At 36.6% G+C, this 20,189-nt stretch overlaps 2 protein-coding genes across 2 annotated transcripts in view; one reads left to right on the forward strand and one right to left on the reverse strand.

Moving 5' to 3' along the window:
- CCDC110 (coiled-coil domain containing 110) overlaps nucleotides 1-3,837 on the forward strand; it is a 20,969-nt gene extending 17,132 nt beyond the window's left edge. Inside the window, exons 5-7 of the mRNA XM_023514876.1 lie at nucleotides 447-557; nucleotides 1,361-3,476; nucleotides 3,788-3,837. Coding sequence (XP_023370644.1) covers nucleotides 447-557; nucleotides 1,361-3,476; nucleotides 3,788-3,837 — 2,277 coding nt within the window. The remainder of the gene's footprint in view (nucleotides 1-446; nucleotides 558-1,360; nucleotides 3,477-3,787) is intronic.
- Nucleotides 3,838-6,201: 2,364 nt separating this feature from the next.
- On the reverse strand, nucleotides 6,202-20,115 carry CUNH4orf47 (chromosome unknown C4orf47 homolog). The gene is made up of 8 exons (XM_023514903.1): nucleotides 20,029-20,115; nucleotides 18,032-18,218; nucleotides 15,559-15,778; nucleotides 13,459-13,596; nucleotides 13,282-13,357; nucleotides 9,536-9,715; nucleotides 8,120-8,286; nucleotides 6,202-6,446 (listed from the first exon to the last, which is right to left on the reverse strand). Exons 2-8 carry the CDS (start codon nucleotides 18,129-18,131, stop codon nucleotides 6,398-6,400), a joined length of 930 nt encoding a protein of 309 aa, XP_023370671.1. The 5' UTR covers nucleotides 18,132-18,218; nucleotides 20,029-20,115; the 3' UTR covers nucleotides 6,202-6,397.
- Nucleotides 20,116-20,189: the final 74 nt, after the last annotated feature.

Below are 20,189 nucleotides of genomic sequence, written 5' to 3' on the forward strand. Positions count from 1 at the left end.
AAAAAATAGCCAGGTGTTGTGGCATGCGCCTATAGTCCCAGCTACTTGAGAGGCTGAGGCAAGAGAATCACTTATGCCCAAGAGTTTGAGGTTGCTGTGAGCTGTGATGCCACAGCATTCTACCAAGGGTGACATAGTGATACTATGTATCAAAAAAAAAAATCCTTAAATAAATATAGTTCATAGAAGTTTATTGTTTTACTAATTTTTTTCTGATTTCATAATCATAATAAAGGCATAGTTTTCTTACGGATTCCTTTAATGATAGAGCTGATCACAATTCACAAATTAGCCAAATTTAATTTGTATTCCACATGATAGGAAAGAATTTTTATGGGAGGGAAATTTAAAGATCTCTTTTAATTGTAATACCCATTATTCTTGTATACTCGTAAGTTTACAAATCTGAAATCAAATTCTAACATTCTCAATTTTATCTTTTAAAGGTACAGTCTGAAATCAGTGAAATATTGAATAAAAGTATTATTGAAGTAGAAAACCCACAATGTAGCTCAGACAAAAATCTAGTATTCAGCACACGCATTGAAAAGGATTTGGTACGTTATTCTGCACACATTGTTTCTATACATAGGTGCTTCAGAAATGTGCCTGCCACGGGTTTGTCCTCACCTTTTCCCCTTCTTTACAGGAAGAATGGACTGTCCGAGATGAAAACAAGGAAATTCCCATCCTGAAAACCTTAAAAAACGTGCGTCTACTTCTGTATTTCCACAGTGTCCCCATTTCTCTTTTAAGAATCTATGAGGGACATTTGACTAAGTCCAGATAGCAAAAGACTCCAAAGTGAATTCAAATACAAGACAGTCTTGATAGCCTATTTACTTAGGATTGACCTAGACCTGGGGTGATTCCCTGGACAGCTCCTAACCAGAGTGACCATCACTATGTCCACACTGATTCGCATTTCTTAGAGAGTTCATAACCCTAAAATCACCCCAAACTAGGAGTACAAGCTAAGGGTGACAGCCCAGCTGTGGAAATACTCAATTTCCTCAACCCCCCATTTGACGTACTGCTTACGTGTTGCCCACTGATCTGTAATGGTCTCTCAACGGCTGCTATTTCTGAAATTGGGGGTTTGGCTTAATTATCTTATCCCCTAAGGAAGTAAATGCAAGTTCTAAGCAAATCGTGAAGATCAGAATTACAGATCTCAAAACAACTGTTGTTAAATTTTCTGGAGAAAATGAATCGTACTTGTTGGGATTTTTTTGGCTGTAGAAATGGATAAAAGGCTTGTTTTCGTTGTATATTTAAGCCATCCACAAAATAGTATTTTAATTTCTTGGTCAGATGGCAAATGACAGTACATTTACAGAGCTCTTTTTATTGTTACTAGCCTATGGAGAATCAAAAAGAAGTCCTCTCTGTGGAGAAAATGCATCATTTTGAAGATTCCAGGACTCTTCATTCAGTGGAAGAAAATTTCAGTAATAATAATGTTAATGGTCTTTCTCAAAGTATAAATATTCCATCCCAGATACACTTTAAGGACATAATAACCCCAAGAACTTCAACAGACAGTTCATCTTCAAACATAATTATAAAGCCTTTGGAAAATTCTGAAGCGTTGAAGAGTTATAATAACCTTTATAGTTTTCTACGTACTGTACCTCAAAATGTGGTGTCTCAAGCTGATACAGTAATTCTGGATAAATCCAAAATTACTGCACCTTTTCTCAAGCATGGATTTTGTGAAAATTTGGATGATATTTGCTATTCTATCAAACAAATGAAGGAAGAGCTTCAAAAGTCACATGATAGGGAATTAGCACTTACTAATGAACTTCAAATGTTAAAAACTGATACAAATATTCAAAGTAATAGTAAATATGACCCGCCCCCTATTCACAAGGAAAAAATTAATTTTATTAAGGAAGAAAACACAGAAGGTAACTTACATGAAGATATAAAATCAAAGAGGATTTCGGAATTAGAGGCATTAGTAAACAAATTACTCCCACTCAGGGAAACTGTGTCAAAAATCCATGTGAATTTTTGTAGGAAATGTAAAAAGTTATCTAAGAGTGAAGCACACAGGGGAAGAAAGAATGAGAAAAACAATAAAGAAATTCCTATCACAGGCAAGAGTATTACAGATTTAAAATTCCATTCCAGACTACCAAGACATACATTGTCATTCCTTGACCAAACAAAACTTGAAATGAAAGACAAGGAAAGGCAGCCATTTGTAGCAAAACAAGGATCAATAATATTTGAAAATGAGAAAACATCCAGAGTCAATTCTGTCACTGAACAGTGTGTTGCAAAAATTCAGTACTTACAGAATTACCTAAAAGAATCTATGCAGATACAGAAAAAAGCCACAGAACTGGAGAATGAAAATCTAAGCCTTAAGTCCAAAATAAAACCTCTTGTCTTGACCACACAATCGCTGATACAGAAAATCGAAACATATGAAAAGCAGCTTAAGGATCTTGTAGAAGAAAAGGATAGTATTCAATCTAAGTTAATTAAAACAGAAGAAGATGGCAAGGAGTGTCTTAAAGAATTAAAAAAAATAATAAGTAAATATAATATTCTCCAGGGCCAAAATAAAACTCTAGAGGAAAAAAATAGCCAGTTCTCCTTGGAGAAGCAGCAAATGATAGAAGCATTAGATCAGCTAAAAAGCAAGGAACACAAAACTCAAAGTAACCTGGCCATTGTCAGTAATGAAAACAATCGAATTAGTATAGAAATGGAAGCAATGAAAACAAATATTCTGTTGATTCAAGATGAGAAACAAATGTTAGAGAAAAAAGCATACCAGCTTCTCCAGGAAAAAAGCTCACATGAAAACGAAATAAAAGAAAAGCAGCTAGAGATAATGCAGCTGAAAGAGAAAGAGAAATTAGCAAAAACAGAACAAGAGACACTTGTTCACATCATAGAAACAGTTAACAATGAAAAACTTAACCTTGAAACAACATTACAAGAATCTATTGCTGCTAGACAAATGCTGGAAAGAGAAATTGAGAATATTCAAGCCTACCAGTCTACTGCAGAAGAGAATTTTCTGAAAGAAATAAAAAATGCAAAATCAGAAGCAAGTATTTATAAGAGCAACTTGACAGAAATCGGCAAGGAATGTGAAATGTTATCACAAATGGTAATGGAGATTAAAAGAGATAATGAGATTCTAAAAGAAGAACTCAAGAAACATAGCCAAGAAAATGTAAAATTTGAAAACAGCATCAGTAGACTTACCGAAGACAAAATACTTTTAGAAAACTATGTAAGAAGTATAGAAAATGAAAGGGATGCCTTAGAATTTGAGATGCGGAATCTTCAACGAGAATATTTAAGTTTAAGTGATAAAATCTGTAGTCAGCATAATGAGCTACCAAAAACAGTTTACATTTCAAAGAGAGAGAAATTCCATTTTGGCAACTATGATACTTATGAGAACGTGTCCAGGCCTAGGAGTAGGCCATTAGCTCCTGATTTGAAAGGTACGTATGTGGCGGTAGATTAGTAGACATGTGTTTAAGATTGTATTCGTCTATTGAGTACTAGCCGGAGTACAGGAGTGAGAAGAAAATTTAAGATTAACACAATTTAGTTTTATAAGATTTGCATCCAATTTATTATATAGTAAAATTAGGGATTTTTTCTTTAGATAAAATTTATATTATTTATATTATTTATATGCATTGTATATGTACAAAGAAATTTTGGCAGGGAGCAGGGAGGTTTTAATTATAATCATCCTAAAGTATCATTAGCACTTCACCTTAAAAAAAAATTCTTCTCTTTTTTCCAGGAACTTCAAGTAAACTGTATCAATTGTTTCCATCCAAAATATGTAAATAAATTTCTAAAATCAGCGTTTCAAAGACCTTTGTCCAAGTACTTTTTCCCCCTTACAAAATAATTTTAAATTCACTTTTATATATGATTACAATTACCTTATAATTTAGTAGACTGGTTTTTTTAATTAGAAATTGGGAATGATATATGGTTCTTTAGCTATTTCTATGGGCTTCTAGCCTGTGCCCTTGACAAGGTTTGGAAAGGAATAAATTGGAAACAGGTTCTTCTCTATCTTCTTTCTTGTCTACTAACTCATGTTCTATATTTGATTTCCTACAAGTAAGTATCCTCCACCTTACCCTGCTCTCTAATTTTGATAAGGCAGTAGAGTGAATAATGTAACTTGAAGCCATTTAAAAAGAATCATTATTTCTGTGGAAAATTTAGAAAGTAACATGGGAACAAAATGTAACAATATCTATATGGGCCCAGATGGCCTAGAAGAGTGCTTCGAAGGTGACTGTAGTGATATTCAGCAATGAGGTATGCAGAGTGCTTTTTCTAGGATGAGTTCACGAACTTCATTGTCAGACCTTGTACGATAAAAGCTCTGATGGCCGTTCCAGAAAGAGTTCCAAAAGTGCTTTGCAGAGTGGACTAGGCAGTAGTGTCTGTGCATAGATTTCCAAGTACTTCAAAGGTAATGGTAGTGATATTCAGCAGTGAGGTAGGTGGCACTTTTTCTAGGATGAGTTCGAGAACTGACAGCTCTGATTACCATTCCAGAAAAAAAGTTCCAAAGTTGCTTTGAAGGGTGCTGGCATTGGGCATAGATTCCCAAGGTCGAAGGTGACCATAGTGATATTCAGCAGTGAGGCATGTAGCAGTTTTTCTAGGGTGAATTCTTCAACTTAATTGTCTGACCTCATTTAATTAAATCATATAATTTTTTTTTTTTTTTTTTTTTTGAGACAGAGCCTCAAGCTGTCCCCCTGGGTAGAGTGCCATGGCATCACACTCACAGCAACCTCCAACTCCTGGGCTCAAGCGAGTCTCCTGCCTCTGCCTCCCAAGTAGCTGGGACCACAGGCGCCCGCCACAACGCCCGGCTATTTTTTGGTTGCAGCCATCATTGTTGTTTGGCGGGTCCGAGCTGGGGATTCGAACCTGCCACCTTAGGTGTACGTGGCTGGCGCCTTAGCCGGTTGAGCTATAGGCGCCGAGCCATTAAATCATATAATTTAAGAGCTGATGCTTTCGAAAGAGATAGGATAGGTGATGGAGAAGAGCTATCCTGGGAACTAGAAGGTGAGACCTAGGGGACAGGCAGCTTTGGATAGCTGGGGAGGAACATACCTCATCCATCTTGCAACTTTGGAATTTTTATAAGATACTGAACAAGTGCAGTCTTCCTTCCTTCCCCCAATGCATTATGGGCCTGACATCAGCTAAATAATCTGATGCTTTACATAAGACATGAGTAGGAGGCATGACACTACAAAAGCTGAAGCACTTGCTTCACCAGCGTGTGTGTACATGAACCTATGCAACAGAAATGCATCTAGTATTTATCTTTGATGTTAAGGATGCTAATAGGGGCTTGGTCCCTGTGGCTCAAGCAGCTAAGGTGCCAGCTACATACACCTGAGCTGGCGGGTTCGAATCCAGCCTTGGCCTGCCAAACAACAATGATGGCTGCAATCAAAAAATAGCTGGGCATTGTGGCAGGTGCCTGTAGTCCCAGTTACTTGGGAAGCAGAGGCAGGAGAATTGCTTGAGCCCAGGAGTTGGAGGTTGCTGTGAGCTGTGTTGCCACAGGACTGTACCCAAGGGGACAGCTTAAGGCTCTGTCTCAAAAAAAAAAAGGATGCTAATAGGCTTTAACTCTGGATAGCTCTCCGTCCAATTTTCAATACCTCTAAGAAGAAAGAACAAGTTAAAAATGTACTTTTATCCTTCCTACCCTGCCTCCACAGCCCTACCCTCTGACCTTGCAATTATTTTTCTTTTCTTGAGACAGTCTTACTTTATTGCCCTGGGTAGAGTGCCGTAGCATCATAGCTCACAGCCATCTCAAATTTTTGAGGTCAAGTGATTCTCCTGCCTTTGCCTCTTGAGTAGCTGGGACTACACGTGCCCATCACCATGCCTGGCTTGTTTTTCTAATTTTAGTAGAGATGAGTTCTTGTTCTTGCCTAGGCTGGTCTTGAACTCTTGAACTCAAGCAGTCTACCTGCCTCAGCCTCCTAGAATGCTAGGATTACAGGTGAAGCCACCTTACCACTCCGACCCTGCAAATTTTTAACATTAGGAGTAAAAGCTTTCAAATGATAGACACTACTTCAGGATTTTATAAAATCACTAAACATTATATTTTGCTCAGAAATACAGAATCTAAAAACAGATTAGCAGTCACATGTTAAATTATTAGTAATGGACAGTATTTATTAAGTAGTAGCATTAAAATTAGGCAGAGTATTTGAGTTACAAGTTCGTATATTTCTTTTAGATGCTTGAGCTATCGGCCTCACAACATCACAACATCTTATATTTTTTCAAATAATTAGCTCCTGACAATCGCTGGTAGTCAGGATCTACTTAGCTCCTTGACTCCCACTTGCTAATAGGACTGTACTGAAGCAGTCTTGTAGTTCTTCATATTTAGTGCCCTAAAATTAGAAAATAAACGCATATTTAATTTTATAAGTACAGGTAATGTATCTGTGCATTCTTAGAAAAATTTGTGGTATTAAAACATTTCAAATAAACTTTTATAATGTATTAATAATTTAAAAAAATCAAAATTTTCTCACAAACTTAAAAAATTTCACCTTATTAGGAAACTTAATTTAAGAAGGAAAACAGGGAATCAACTGTAAATAGAACTATCCAAAGGTTTATTCATTTTAAAATTAGAGTATAAGAAATCAATGTTTGTGATAACATAGAGATTTTAATAAATTCAAGATTACTAAAAAAGCAGTCAATTACTGTTTACTTTTTCCCTGCTTTAAGCATATATCCTACGGTATCATAGCACTTTGTCAGATTTGTTCTCTGAATAGAATAGAACAGAGAAAACCTGAAATATCACTCCTTCCAACACACAAAATTCCATCTATCTGAAGGTGGGTGTAGTGAAGAAAATGTAAAGACATTAAGGGGTAGTGACTCAGAAACACTTTTGCAAAGAAAGGCAGTCTTATTTTAGTGCAATAATAATAATATCATCAGTGTCCTAACGTTTAGGATGTACTACTGTTTTTATAAAAGAAAAGAATGTAAATTTGGTGTCCTTAATTCAAAGTTAGGAATATGTAGATTTGTTATGGCATTAAAACTTTTTCAGTGGATAGAAAGGTAATCAAATGGGTTCTTCTACTTCGTCACGATCCTATGTGTATGCCCACACACAGATAGAATTATTGTTTTCTTCTAATTTATTATAATATGTTCTAAACTCCAAAGAACTTCTTTTTTATTTTTGAGAGTGTTCAAAACCTGGGTAAAAGTGAAGTTTTAAAAAGTAACTTTGGGCTCAGCACCTATAGCTCAACCGGCTAAGGCGCCAGCCACATACACCTAAGGTGGCGGGTTCGAATCCCCAGCCCAGACCCGCCAAACAACAATGACGGCTGCAACCAAAAAATAGCCGGGCGTTGTGGTGGGCGCCTGTGGCCCCAGCTACTTGGGAGGCGGAGGCAGGAGACTCGCTTGAGCCCAGGAGTTGGAGGTTGCTGTGAGCTGTAATGCCACGGCACTCTACCCAGGGGGACAGCTTGAGGCTCTGTCTCAAAAAAAATAAAAAAAATAAAAAGTAACTTTGATAATATACTTTTCCCAAAGCATTATAAGGGATGTTATTTTTAACTAACCAGAATATTTCTTGTTTACACAAGAGATTATTTCAAAGTTAAGGGCAAAACTCTCAAGCATCATTAGGAGGCCTCACAATTGCTAAGAAATTCCCTTTGAGAAATAGCTGATGTGAACATGTACTGCTAACTGAACTACAAGTATCTGAATAGTCTCAAGTCGCCCATAATATTTAAAAAATTATGGGCAAAATAGTTGGGTACAGATACACTGAACTTTTTCAGTTGAGAATTTCAGAAGATGAAAAAGAACTTCTACAGAGGAGGACAGGTACCTGGAAGGATCTGAGATTTCTAAAGTTGCCTAAATTTGTTTTTCCTTTCCACTTTTTCCCCCAGATTTGTCATGAGAAAGGTGAACCATGAAAAAGATTGTTATAAAGGTCTATATAAATAAGAGGTATAATTTTGAAGATAAAAAAGTTGAAACCATTTTCTTCTTGGCTTGTAGGGTAAATGTATCTTACCTTCTGACATTCAAAGTCATTATACTTTGAATTGGTCTGCTTTTTGGTCCACTTGGTGGATGGAAAATCTTACCATCTCTGCCAGAAATCCTTGTCAATTTAGCCACATAAGGGTCAGCAGAATGTGATGGGTAGGAATCAAATGTCCCTGCCTTCATTCCACCAGCCTATAAATAAAAATGAGACAATTTAATGTAGGTTTGCAAAATACTTCTATAAAAATTAGGTTATGAAGAAGTTCACATGTATGTTTGTCTGTGGGTCAGTTTTACTTTTAAAGAAACTCGCTTATACTGTTTAATTCAAATATCAGCAAAGGGTCTCTCTACTATCAATTCTATAAGGTCAAAACACTAATTTCAAAATTTCTATATAAGAAAATGAAAATGTTGATAGTAAGGTAATATTCCACACTATTGCCAAGCAGTGATGATTTAGTGAGAGTTTACCAGGTCAGGTTATCACTTACTTAGGGGAGTGTGAGGGAATGAGACCTACTCAGATGTATTTTGATAGGAAATAGGGAACAAGGAGCCTGGTACTATATGAGTTTATTAAATTCCAGGCCAGATGTGGTGGCTCACGCCTGTAATCTTAGTACTCTGGGAGGCTGAGGTGGGTGATTGCCTGAGCTCAGGAGTTTGAGACCAGCCTGAGCAAAAGCAAGACCCCGTCTCTAAAAAACAGGCCTGTAGTCTCTGCTACTTGGGAGGCTGAGGCAAGGTCACTTGAGCCCAAGAGTTTGAGGTTGCTGTGAGCTATGATGGCACAGCACTCTACCGAGGATGACAATGTGAGATTCTGTCTCAAAAAAACAAAAAAAGAAGGTACATTATTCTAATATTGGTGGTTAAAAAAAAAACAGTTTGAAAAATGACATAAACTTCACCACAAAGGATTGATAAATTTGACTACATCTGATGGCTACATTTCTGAACAGCATACAATATCATAACCAAAGTCAAAGACCCAACAGACTAAAAAAATTTTCAATACAAATGACAGAATAAATGAATAAAATTTTCAATAAAATGACAGGTTTTATCAAGAATAAACCTTGATACATGAAATAATCTTACAAGTCAGTATGAGAAACAGCCTACTATAAAGTCCATAAGGGAGATGAATAGTCAATTCACAGAAATAAACAAACCCAAAGTATAAACTAAGATTTATGAACTGTCAGAGTATTTTATCTTTATTCTCACTTGTAAACTTTTGCAGTAAGAACATATTTAATCACCATTTCAAAAACTAAAAGATGGTTACATAATTCTGTAAAAATGGGCTTCCTGATTTTAGGCATCTATAAAAGCAAAGGTTTATTATTTACATGGGTAATATAGTCATTTGACAACAAGAGGTAGTATTTTTTTATAATGCTTATTGTTTTCCATTATAAAATTTGTAACTTACCTTTTTACCAGGAGAAGAGGGCTTAAAAGGGTTTGGAACTACTTCTTTCTTCTCTTCTTTTCTAATTGGTGGTAATGGTTTCTCAGAAAAATAAGGATTCGCATCGAAATATTCCCTTGGGTAAAGGTTTAACTTGAAAGGTGACCCTTTAACTAAACGATGATGTTCTTCATTCTCTTTCTGTAAATTAAAGAGGTTGAAATTCTATAGCATAAATTATGGGACAACACTAAGTATAAAAATTGCTGTTTAATAGAGGACCAAAAAAAATTCACGTATAAAATACAGATTGAAAAAGATAAGTATAAAGTAAAGATTGATTTCATTTTTTCACTTCTTGCACATATGAAATCTGGTATTTCATCATTCAACAGCTGATCTGAAAACACTTGATAAATGAAATCTAAAATAGATAGTTACTAGAAAGAAGACTGAATTTTTTTTTTTTTTTGGAAACAGAGTCTCACTTTTGTCACCTTGGTAGAGTACTGTGGCATCACAGCTCCCAACCTCAAACTCCTGGGCTTAAGTGAGTCTCTTGCCTCAGCCTCTCAAGTAGCTGGGGTCACAACACCTGGCTATTTTTTGGTTGCAGGTCAGTTGTCGTCGTTTAGCAGGCCTGGGCTGGGCTCAAACCTGACAGCCCCAGTGTATGTGGCTGGCGCCCTACTCAATGACCTACAGGTGCTGACCAGGAAGACTGAATTTTAAGAACCCTGCTGTAGCACTTTGAGAATTCTTTACTCTTCTCAGATTCTTCTGTAGCTTTTGCTTGCCTCCTTCCTCTGTCCATCCAACCCTTAGGACTTTCATCCACCCTTGGTGATTTGCTCTTTTACTTCACAACAGTGGTACTTAAAATTGATCCTATTTATCCTTTGGGAAAGTGTTCCTCAAAATTTAGTTTTCATGGAACTCACCTTGTTCATTTACTTAAATTACAAATGAACAAGCGTTTCCTCAAAGATTTCTGTTTGCTTTGGTCTGCTACTTGGGAGGCTGAGGCAAGAGGATCACCTAAGCCCAAGAGTTTGAGGATGCAGTGAGCTATGATGATGCCATAGTACTCTAGCTTGGGAGACAGAGTAAGATCTTGTCTTACAAAACAAAACACTGGATGGCATTAATAGCAGATTGGATATTATAGAAGAATAAATTAGTGACCTGGAAGACACAGCAATAGTAGAAACTACCCCAAGTGAAATACAGAAAAAGAAAAAGAAGGGCCAGCCCCAGTGCCTCATACCTGTAGTCCTAGCACTCTGGGAGGCTGAGTTATGTGGATTGCTTGAGCTCAGGAGTTTGAGACTAGCCTAAACAAGATTGAGACCCTATCTCTACTAAAAATAGAAAAACTAGCTGGGTGTCATGGCAGGTACCATAGTCCCAGCTGAGGCTGAGGCAAGGATCACTTAAGCTAAAGAGTTTGAGGTTGCTATGAGCTATGATGTCACAGTACTTAAGTGTGACAAAGTGAGACTGTCTGAAAAAATACAGAAGAGGAAAAAGGAGAATGCTTAAAAACTGAATAGGACATTATTAAGTTGTTGGACAATTTCATGAGACCTACTACACATGTAATTGGCATCTCTGAATGAAGGAGTAGTAAAAAAATCTGTGGTGGGGTTGGGTATCCATAGCTCAATGGTTATAGGGTACTGGCCACATGCATCAGGGCTGGTGGGTTCAAACCTAGCCTGGGCCTGCTAAAAAATAAAAAAATAAAAATAACCGGGCGTAGTGGCAGGCATCTGTAATCCCAGCTACTTAGGAGGCTGAGATAAGAGAATCGCTTGAGCCCAAGAGTTTGAGGTTGCTGTGAGCTATGATTTCATTACACTCTGCAGAGGGTGACAAAGTGAGACTGTCTAAATTAAAAAAAAAAAAAGTCCGAGGTGGCCAGGCCTATAGCTCATGCCTGTAATCCTAGCAGTCTGGGAGACTGAGGCAGGTGGATTGCACCTGAGCTCACAGGTTCAAGACCAGCCTGAACCAAAGTGAGACCTTGTTTCTAAAAAATAGCCAGGTGTGGCAGGCACCTCCAGCTACTTGGGAGGCTGAGGCAAGAGAATTGCTTGAGCTGAAGAATTTGGAGTTGCTGTGAGCTATGAAGCCACCACACTCTACCAAGGGTGTCAAAGCGAAATGCTTGTCTCCAAAAAAAACATCTGAGGGAATAATGGCTTGAAATATTCCAAATTTGATAAGAACTATAACCCCAAAGATTCAGGAAGCTCTGACCCCAAGCACAAGACAAATGAAAGAAAAACCAAAGGCAATGATAATCACATGAGTGATAAGAAAACTAGAAGGACAAGAATTAGCATGATAGCAGGTTTCTCCTCAGAAACAATTCAAGCAAGAAGACAATGGAGTCATCTTTTTAAAATAGTCAAAGAAAAATAACATTTTTTCTAAAATTAGTTTTGGAATTAGTTTTTGGGAAATTCAGGAACAAAATTTCTGACTTATTTATAGTTAAGTACTGAAAATGAGAATAAAATAGCTTTACTGCCAGAAAAAAGTATCTTACACCCATAAAGTCTAGGGTAAAAAACAAATTACTGGTAAAATTACATTGTGGTTATATATTATACATGCATTATTATTCCTACAGATGAAAGATAGTTTACATACAAATTTTATATAAATTGCATAATTCATATATTGAAACAGAGCTACTTACAAGGTTTCTGCCCAATTAAATAGAAAATGTTTCCTGAGTTTTGGAAATGCCCCTTTGCAAAATTAGCCACTAATCTTATATTCCCATTGTGATTTAAAATTACCATAGCAAAACTGTTTAAGCCTGTATGCCTATAAAACCCAAAACAAAAAACTAATAAAGTGATTGCCATTTAATTTCTTTTCTAAACTAACTTGATTGCTCATTACTGCCAGCTTTTTTAAAGTTATGCTGTTATTGTTAAATTATGTTGATACTGTTCTAACATTTATAAGGTTCCTCAGTTTATTCACATGTAGACATTCCCCACATTAAATGAACAGATTTCATTATAAGTCAAACATAGTGTATTTACAAGGTCTGACAAGTTCTTGAACTCATCCTAGAAAAAGTTCTATATACCTCATTGCTGAATATTAATAACTACAGTCACCAGATGGCCAAGGGGAGTACTTTGGAGGTGACCATAGTGATATGCCAGTACCTTTTATTTTTTATTTCTGTTATTTAATGAAGTGAAGGCTTTTCTCCCTTCCTTTCTCTCTCTCTCCTGTAAGGGTTCATCCACTCTCTAACCTCTCCTTTTTCCCATCACCCCACAACTCCTCCATCCCATTGGCTCACTGTGATGGGCTCTTGATCAGCTCCAAAATATTACCATTCCTTTCTTAGGCACAAAATATTGGGGTATGATAGAAATGTGATGGACAGTTAATATATGACTCTTAAAAAATAGAACATAGTTGATTAGGCAAGTTAATAGAAGTCTCAGCAAATGTCAAGAGATCTAAGACCAAAAAGGGGGGGAAAACAGATGTAAGATGGATGTGGTAAAGCACAGCAGAGATAAAACTCATCCAGGAAGGAGCTGAGAGGATCGACAGCAAGATGTGGAAATCTAACATCAAAAAGGTACAATTACTACAATCCATAAACGTCAGTCTGCCATTGGCCCCCGTAATACAAATAGATAGAACAAAGCAAAATTAGAGCGTAAGTGAATTCTCAGAGTTAACCAAATTAAGAGAAAGTTTGAAACATTCAAAATAGATTCCTTTACCTTGTAATTTACTTTTGCTGCATCATAGAAATCAGCAGAGTGTGAAAATTGTTTACCAATAGTAATATTTGCATAGCTAAGGAAGGAAAATAAGTAGTAGTGACTTTAGGCTTTAGACATTTTTAATTTAATTTTTAAAATTCACAACAAATGATTAGTAAGTATTAAAAATCATACCCATATCCAGTTCCTTTCTTTCCTGGGTTTGTATATAAATTCTTTCCAGGTGGCTGGTACTTGTCCCTAGGTTTTGACTGTGCACTGAAGAATGGAACTGGGCCACCTATCGTTCCATAGTAGCTTCCTAATCCACATCTTAAATACAATTATTTTTAAAATTTTTTAAAAGGAGGTTAAAATGGCAAATTTCATGTTACATATACATTTTACAGTAAGTTTTTAAAAGAGAAAAAAGGAGAAAACATATGTAACAATTGACTTGTTTGACTTTGGTAAGCAAAACCAATTTTTATTAGTTTTTAATCTAATGTTATTTGCTTCACATGTCTTTAATACTTTTATGCTTATTTTAAATGTTCCACACAAATAGAGCTGGTGGGAGGGGGAAGTCTGAAAAATGGAAGAAATTGCTTCAAGGGTAAAATACATGCCATACGTGAAAAAGAAATGCAGTGTGTCAAAAAATTCACATTTCCAAATTTATATCTAAGAAAATCAGTTCAAGAAACAATAAAAATTAAAATTTCAATTCTGTCCAAAGTATGGAAAATTAGAAAAAAATGAAACTATAATGAAAGAACAAAAGAAGAAAATCCCTACACTGAATAAGGACAATAAATTTGGCTGAGAAGAAATGATTACCTATTAGAATTAGAAGCAAGTCTTAATTATAGAAATGTATTTTTACTAGTCTCAAAAAGCATTAACAAATAAGCACAATATTAGACTTCACTCAGTTCTCATTTATCATAAATTCTAAATTGAGAGAGTTGAAAGTAATTGAGCAGGAACAAACATAAAATTTTAAATCTCAGCTATATAACATGGTTTTATTTGTTAAATGGATGATTTAATTAAAGTTAAGAAAAAGAAACTTTGTATTAACAACTATCACAACTAAAATCTTGTGAAACTGGGCAGTGCCTGTGGCTCAGTGGGTAGGGCACCAGCCCCATATACCGAGGGTGGTGGGTTCAAACCCAGCCCCGGCCAAACTGCACTAAAAAAATAGCCAGGCATTGTGGTGAGCGCCTATAGTCCCAGCTACTTGGGCGGCTGAGGCAAGAGAATCGCCTAAGCCCAGGACTTAGAGGTTGCTGTGGGTTGTGTGATGCCATGGCACTCTACTGAGGGTGGTACAGTGAGACTCTGTCTTTAAAAAAAAGAAAAAGAAAAAAAGAAAAAACCTAAAATATTGTGAAACCACATAAATGTATCTTCACGTGGTTTTTAAATAATGTATCTCTGATCAGTTATTTTATTTATCAAAAAAGTGTTTCACTTGATTTCACATTCTTTATTACACTCTAAAAGAGAAAAAATAGGCAAGGCCACGGACATCTTGATGACAAGGCAATTTTTTTCCTAAACCTGACTCTTGAAAGTTTTCTAAACAAATTTGTTTTTATTATTTACTTGGTTTTTATTCTGTAAACTAACAGAGAACAGTGACATTAGATAAATCAAAATTTAATTTAATAACATATTTTGTCAAAATTACCTGTCAATCTAACACCTCTTCTGGTCCTAGTTAAACAATAAAAAAATTATGACTCGGCACCTGTTGCTCAGTGCTTAGGGTGCTGGCCACATACACCAGGGCTGGCAGGTTCTAACCTGGACCTCAGCCTGCTAAACAACAATGACAACTACAAAAAAAAATAAATAGGTGTTGTGGGGGGTGCCTATAGTCCCAGCACTTGGGAGGCTGAGGCAAGAGAATCGATTAAGCCCAAGAGTTTGCGATTGCTGTGAGCTGGAGGCCATGGCACTCTACCCAGGAAAAAATGAATTGTGAATCTAAATCATCCAATGTAACTGCCTCCACTTAAAGCAAACCAGCCTGAAACCATTCTTAAAAATTAACGTAAGTCCCACAGAAAAATAAACAATTTACACTAGATAGATAAAGGTGCAGGAAAAAATGAACTGTCAATCCAAATCTTCCAATGTAACTGCCTCCACTTAAAGCAAACCAACCTGAAACCATTCTTAAAAATTAATTTAACGTAAGTCCTACAGAAAAACTAAACAATTTACACTAGATAGATAAAGGTGCAGGAAATCTATTTAAGACTTTTTTCCTCAAACACTTACGGCTTTTTATCTCCACTACTGGGGAGGAAGGCTTTGCCTAGATTTTTTTTGGCTTCTCCCATCATATGCTGCCTCTTCAGTTGATTCACATTTATGTAGCCTTCGCCTTCAAAAATCCTTACAAAATGGGGATCAAAGTAACCTGCCTGGAGATCTGACATTTCCTTGGATCCCCCAGGTAGCATCTGTCTCTTTTTGCTTGCAGCCTCATTAAAGGGTCCTTTAAAAAATAAATTAGGCATATTATAATTTTGAGCTCACTAGTAATTAAAGGGATATAGAAAATAACAGGAAAGTTCCCAAATGTTGTTTGGTTCAGTTATGATTTTTTAGTTCTAAACAAAGCCTAAGAAGTTATCATTGAAACATTTGAACCTTTAGGTTAAGGTCATGGTTACACTCTGAATTTTAAAATTTAAGGTTATCTAATCCAGTATTAAGGTTATCTAATCCGGTATTTTTCTATCTAAGTACTAGAAAATGCTATTTGCGTGAGATGTCAGTAAGAGCATGTGAGTATGTTAAAGAGAAGGGTGTTTTATACTCAAATTTTGAGTGCCTATGTCCAACTAAGACATGAGCAAGAATGTTCATAGCAATTTCACTCGTAATGATCAAAACCAAGAAACAGCCCAAATGTCCATCAATAAGAGAACAGATTAAAAGTTGTGGTATTTCCAGATGATCAAAAATCATTTTACAACAAAGACATTTGTACCAGAATGTTTATTGCAGCCCAATTCATAACAGCCAAGACATGGAAATAGCCCAAGTGCCCATTGACCCATGAATGGATTAACAAATTGTGGTATATGTACATGATGGAATACTATACAGCCATAAAAAAGATGGAGACTTCACATCTTTTGTCTTTACCTGGATGGAGCTGGAGCATATTCTTCTTAGTAAAGTATGTCAAGAATGGAAAAAAAATATCCAATGTACTCAATACTTCTATGAAATCAATATATAACCACCTACACACTCATACAAATGGCAAAACGTAACTATAGTCCAGAAAGTAGAAGGGAAGAGGACAGAGAGGGGAGGGGAGGGGGGATATATAGGAGGAAGGAAGGTATCTGGGGAGATCTCACCTAATGTGCATAATGCAATGGTACATTTCAAAACTATTAAGAAATGAGCATAATTGGGACGGATGTGTTACTTAGTTCAATGTAAGCATTTCACATTGTATATCAAAGTAGTACCCTGAGCCCCATAAATGCATCAATGTACAAAGTTATGATTTAATAAAAATTTAAAAAATTAAAATAAAAATAAAAAGTTGTGGTATAGACAATGAAATACTAGTAACCCAGTACTGTTTCAAAAGATGTTTACACAAATATTCAGAACTTCTTTGATAATGTTAGAGTTGTATTTGAGGAGTCTTATGGTAATGTGCAAATTTTTTTGAAGAGTACAGAACCCTTAATTCAACTGGGTACTGACTTGTTGAATTTGTATCATCGATTTTTTTAACCTGATTTTTTGAAAATCCAGTACATTCAAATAATTCCAAATTCAAAAAAGTATAAAGTCTTTACAAGATGTCTTCCTCTCATGCTTGGATACCCAGTTCTTTTCCAGAGCAATGAGATTTAGTTTTCCAGAGAATGTTTAGGCATGTTCAAGTGAATATTTTCATATATATATTTTTGGTTGTTGATGCTTAGAATACAATATGCACTATTCTACACCTTGCTGTTTTACTTATCCTAGAGATGTTTACAAATCAGTGTTTTCCTTTTTATTGTTTCATACAAGTCATTGGATATCCAAAAATTTAACTGAGACATGTAAAATATTTATTTACTTTAGCCCTTTTTATGATTTATGACTTTTCTAAAAATCCCTTGGGCATTCATTTAGCATTTCGTATTACTGGATGGTCTTGGATGCAAATGCTGACAGTCCGCTGTCTGCATACTGGAATGTCTCGTCCAAGAAGAAAAAACTAACAGCAAAATATTCTGGGAGAAAACTGCTATGTACCTTCTGAAAGAAATAAAATTTCCTTAAGAGGACAATAAATAAGGGTAGAGTAGCCCAATAAAATGAGTTTCCTACTCTTATAAAATTAAATTATCTCCTGAGTCTATTGAAATTTTACAAGTTAATCAACTTCAGAACTAAATTCTTTAAAACATATACTAATGAAATACTATATGACTTAAACACTAAATTCAAAATTTCTTTTCTTTTTTTTTGAGACAGATTCTCACTCTGCCACCCTTGGTAGAGTGCCAGGGTGTCATTCATAGCTCATGGCAACCTCAAAGTCCTGGGCTCATGTGATCCTCCTGCCTCAGCCTCCTGAGTAGCTGGGACTACAGGCACCTGCCACAACACTTGGCAAATTTTTCTATATTTCATAAAGACAGGGTCTTGTTCTCGCTCAGGTTGAAAACTGAAAATTGCTTATAGAAAATGCCACACTTAGGCTGTAAAGAAAATCAAATATACTCACGATTAAATGGTGACACATATTTATCACCAACAGTAATATATTCCATCTCACTGAAGAGGCCAATCCTCTCCATATCTGTTTTTCCTGTTTCTCCAGGCATTGTGGCTGCTTGCACTGGTGTTCTCTACACTGGTAACTTCCAAAGTTTCCTTAGAGCAAAGTTTCCTTCTTTGACAGCAACACCCTACTTTACATTAAAAAGTAAAGGGAGAAATTTAAGAGAAAATTGATTAATAAATTTCAATTCAAATTACTTTCAGTAGGAGAGTTTTAACATCCACTATAAAACAATAGTTCCAAATTCAGTGGGAGAAAGAATCTACCCTGCAGAGCTGAAGGCGAATACTGGGGTTCAAAATTATCTCATGAACCCTCCCTTTGACTGTCCCTGTGAAGTGCTCACAAATTAGGAAGGAATGTGTGTGGTATCATCCATTGCACTGCCATTTATCTGCTGAAAATGCCAAAATCATTACTGTACAGTGCAGTATAAATAGCGTGTAAACAAATCCTTCTTTTCAGAAGCTTGGGGCAAATTTAAAAACTATAATGATATAAAGCATTTTTACAGTTTAGATAAAAATAATTTCAACAGCTTGCATCGTTTCCCATACTGAAAATTATAACAGATTTTCAGAATGCACAACACATGTAGGTATTTCCCTATAGTTCTTGAGGTTTTTTGTTTTTCTGAGTTTAATAAGAAATGTGCCACTGGCAAAATTAGCTCACTGAGGGGAGGTGGGTAGGGGACAGTTATATAGGCAAGATGAAAGCAGAACAAGAAGACAAAAATTACATGATGAATTCTTGATATTTGCTAAAGGGCAGACTGCAACTGAGAGTTTTCTTTTGAAACAGCCACTTCCAACAACGGTGAAATATCCCATTAAACAGGCAACTCTTTATTTAAAAAGTAATTTTTAAAATTAGACTGGGCTTACATTAGTGAATAAAACAAACATTGACGTATGCTTCCCAATTTATAAGGCAAGGTAGGAATTTGTCACCTCGAATTTAGAACAAGCTGTTCCAATTGACTCTGAGCAAGCCTGTCTATTTGGAACCGTGGCTCATCTGAGCATGAATCATTTCTAATGTTAACATCCGTGAGGAAAGTGAAGATTCATTTTTAACTAAAGCATAAAAGAAAATTCCGACACCTTCCCCATCCTACCTCCTCTCCCTCGATCAGGTATGCTTTAGAACTAAACGTCTGTCAACTGGGATGTAGTAATTTGATTTACATCATTTTTTAAAGCTCCAACCCACTGCCCATTCACAAAGCCTTTCTGAGCTGCCACAGCGGGGTTAAACCCTTAAAGTGGAGCGCGAGGTCTAACAAATCAGCCAGCATCATCGGATACCTTGGAGAACCCCGCCCCTCCGCCCCCTGGATGCATTTGTTGCATTCAGTTCTTAGTTTGGGCCCTCTCCAGCTACAGGACTATTGCCTATTTTGTAGGACGCAACTTCAGTGCGCCCACTCATCTGCTGGGTCCTGGTTTTACATTCGTCGGGTCCAATAGGGACCCTTTCATTTACAGCAGTTTTCCCCATTAAACTGTCAGCTCCACAAAGGCAGGTTCTTCCTCACCACGGGATTCCCAGGTAAGGAAAGGAAAGAAGTTCTTACCTAGAACTTTTCCACTGCTTAACTCTTCAGCAACATTTACGATACAAAATCATTCATTCATTCATTCATTCATGTATTCAACAGATACTTTGCAAACCTGTTCTCCCTGGGTAAGGATCGCTGGCCTAAGCTAGAAAATCAGATTTTAAAAGGCATAGATCCTGCCCTCGGGAAGTTTACAATCTACTAGATAAATACACACAGTGGAAAACGGCGAGTTCCCTTCGAAAAGTGCGGATAAAAAAGAGGAAGGTGTAGGGTGATGAGGAAGGGGCAGAAAACGTCCAGCTGTGATGACAAAGAAATTATTTCCCACTAGGGAAATAGAGGCTCGAGGTAGAAGGCATCTAAGGGACACCACCTAGTGTTCACGAGGATCAAGTCGCCTCTCCGAAGGGCCGCGAATCCGATAACTGAGATCAGGTAGTACCACTTCCAGTCCGGGCTAATCCGGCACAAGGAGTGACTAGGGCTGCAGCCCGCCCAGGAGCGAGCGTCCCCAGCAACACGCCCAGGTAGCGA

Source organism: Otolemur garnettii, unplaced genomic scaffold (genome assembly GCF_000181295.1).
Source record: "Otolemur garnettii isolate 467f Iridium unplaced genomic scaffold, OtoGar3 scaffold00061, whole genome shotgun sequence".
Taxonomy (NCBI): Eukaryota; Metazoa; Chordata; class Mammalia; order Primates; family Galagidae; genus Otolemur; species Otolemur garnettii.

What these genes read in the sequence shown, in the direction of transcription:
- CUNH4orf47 (XM_023514903.1), bottom strand. Translation starts at nt 18,131, where the DNA reads ATGCCTGGAGAAACAGGAAAAACAGATATGGAGAGGATTGGCCTCTTC. An exon ending in AAGAAAGGAACTGGATATGG is followed by an intron (nt 13,358 to 13,458) that starts GTATGATTTTTA and finishes TTCCTTCCTTAG; the next exon opens with CTATGCAAATATTACTATTG. An exon ending in CCTCTTCTCCTGGTAAAAAG is followed by an intron (nt 8,287 to 9,535) that starts GTAAGTTACAAA and finishes TTTTATTTATAG; the next exon opens with GCTGGTGGAATGAAGGCAGG.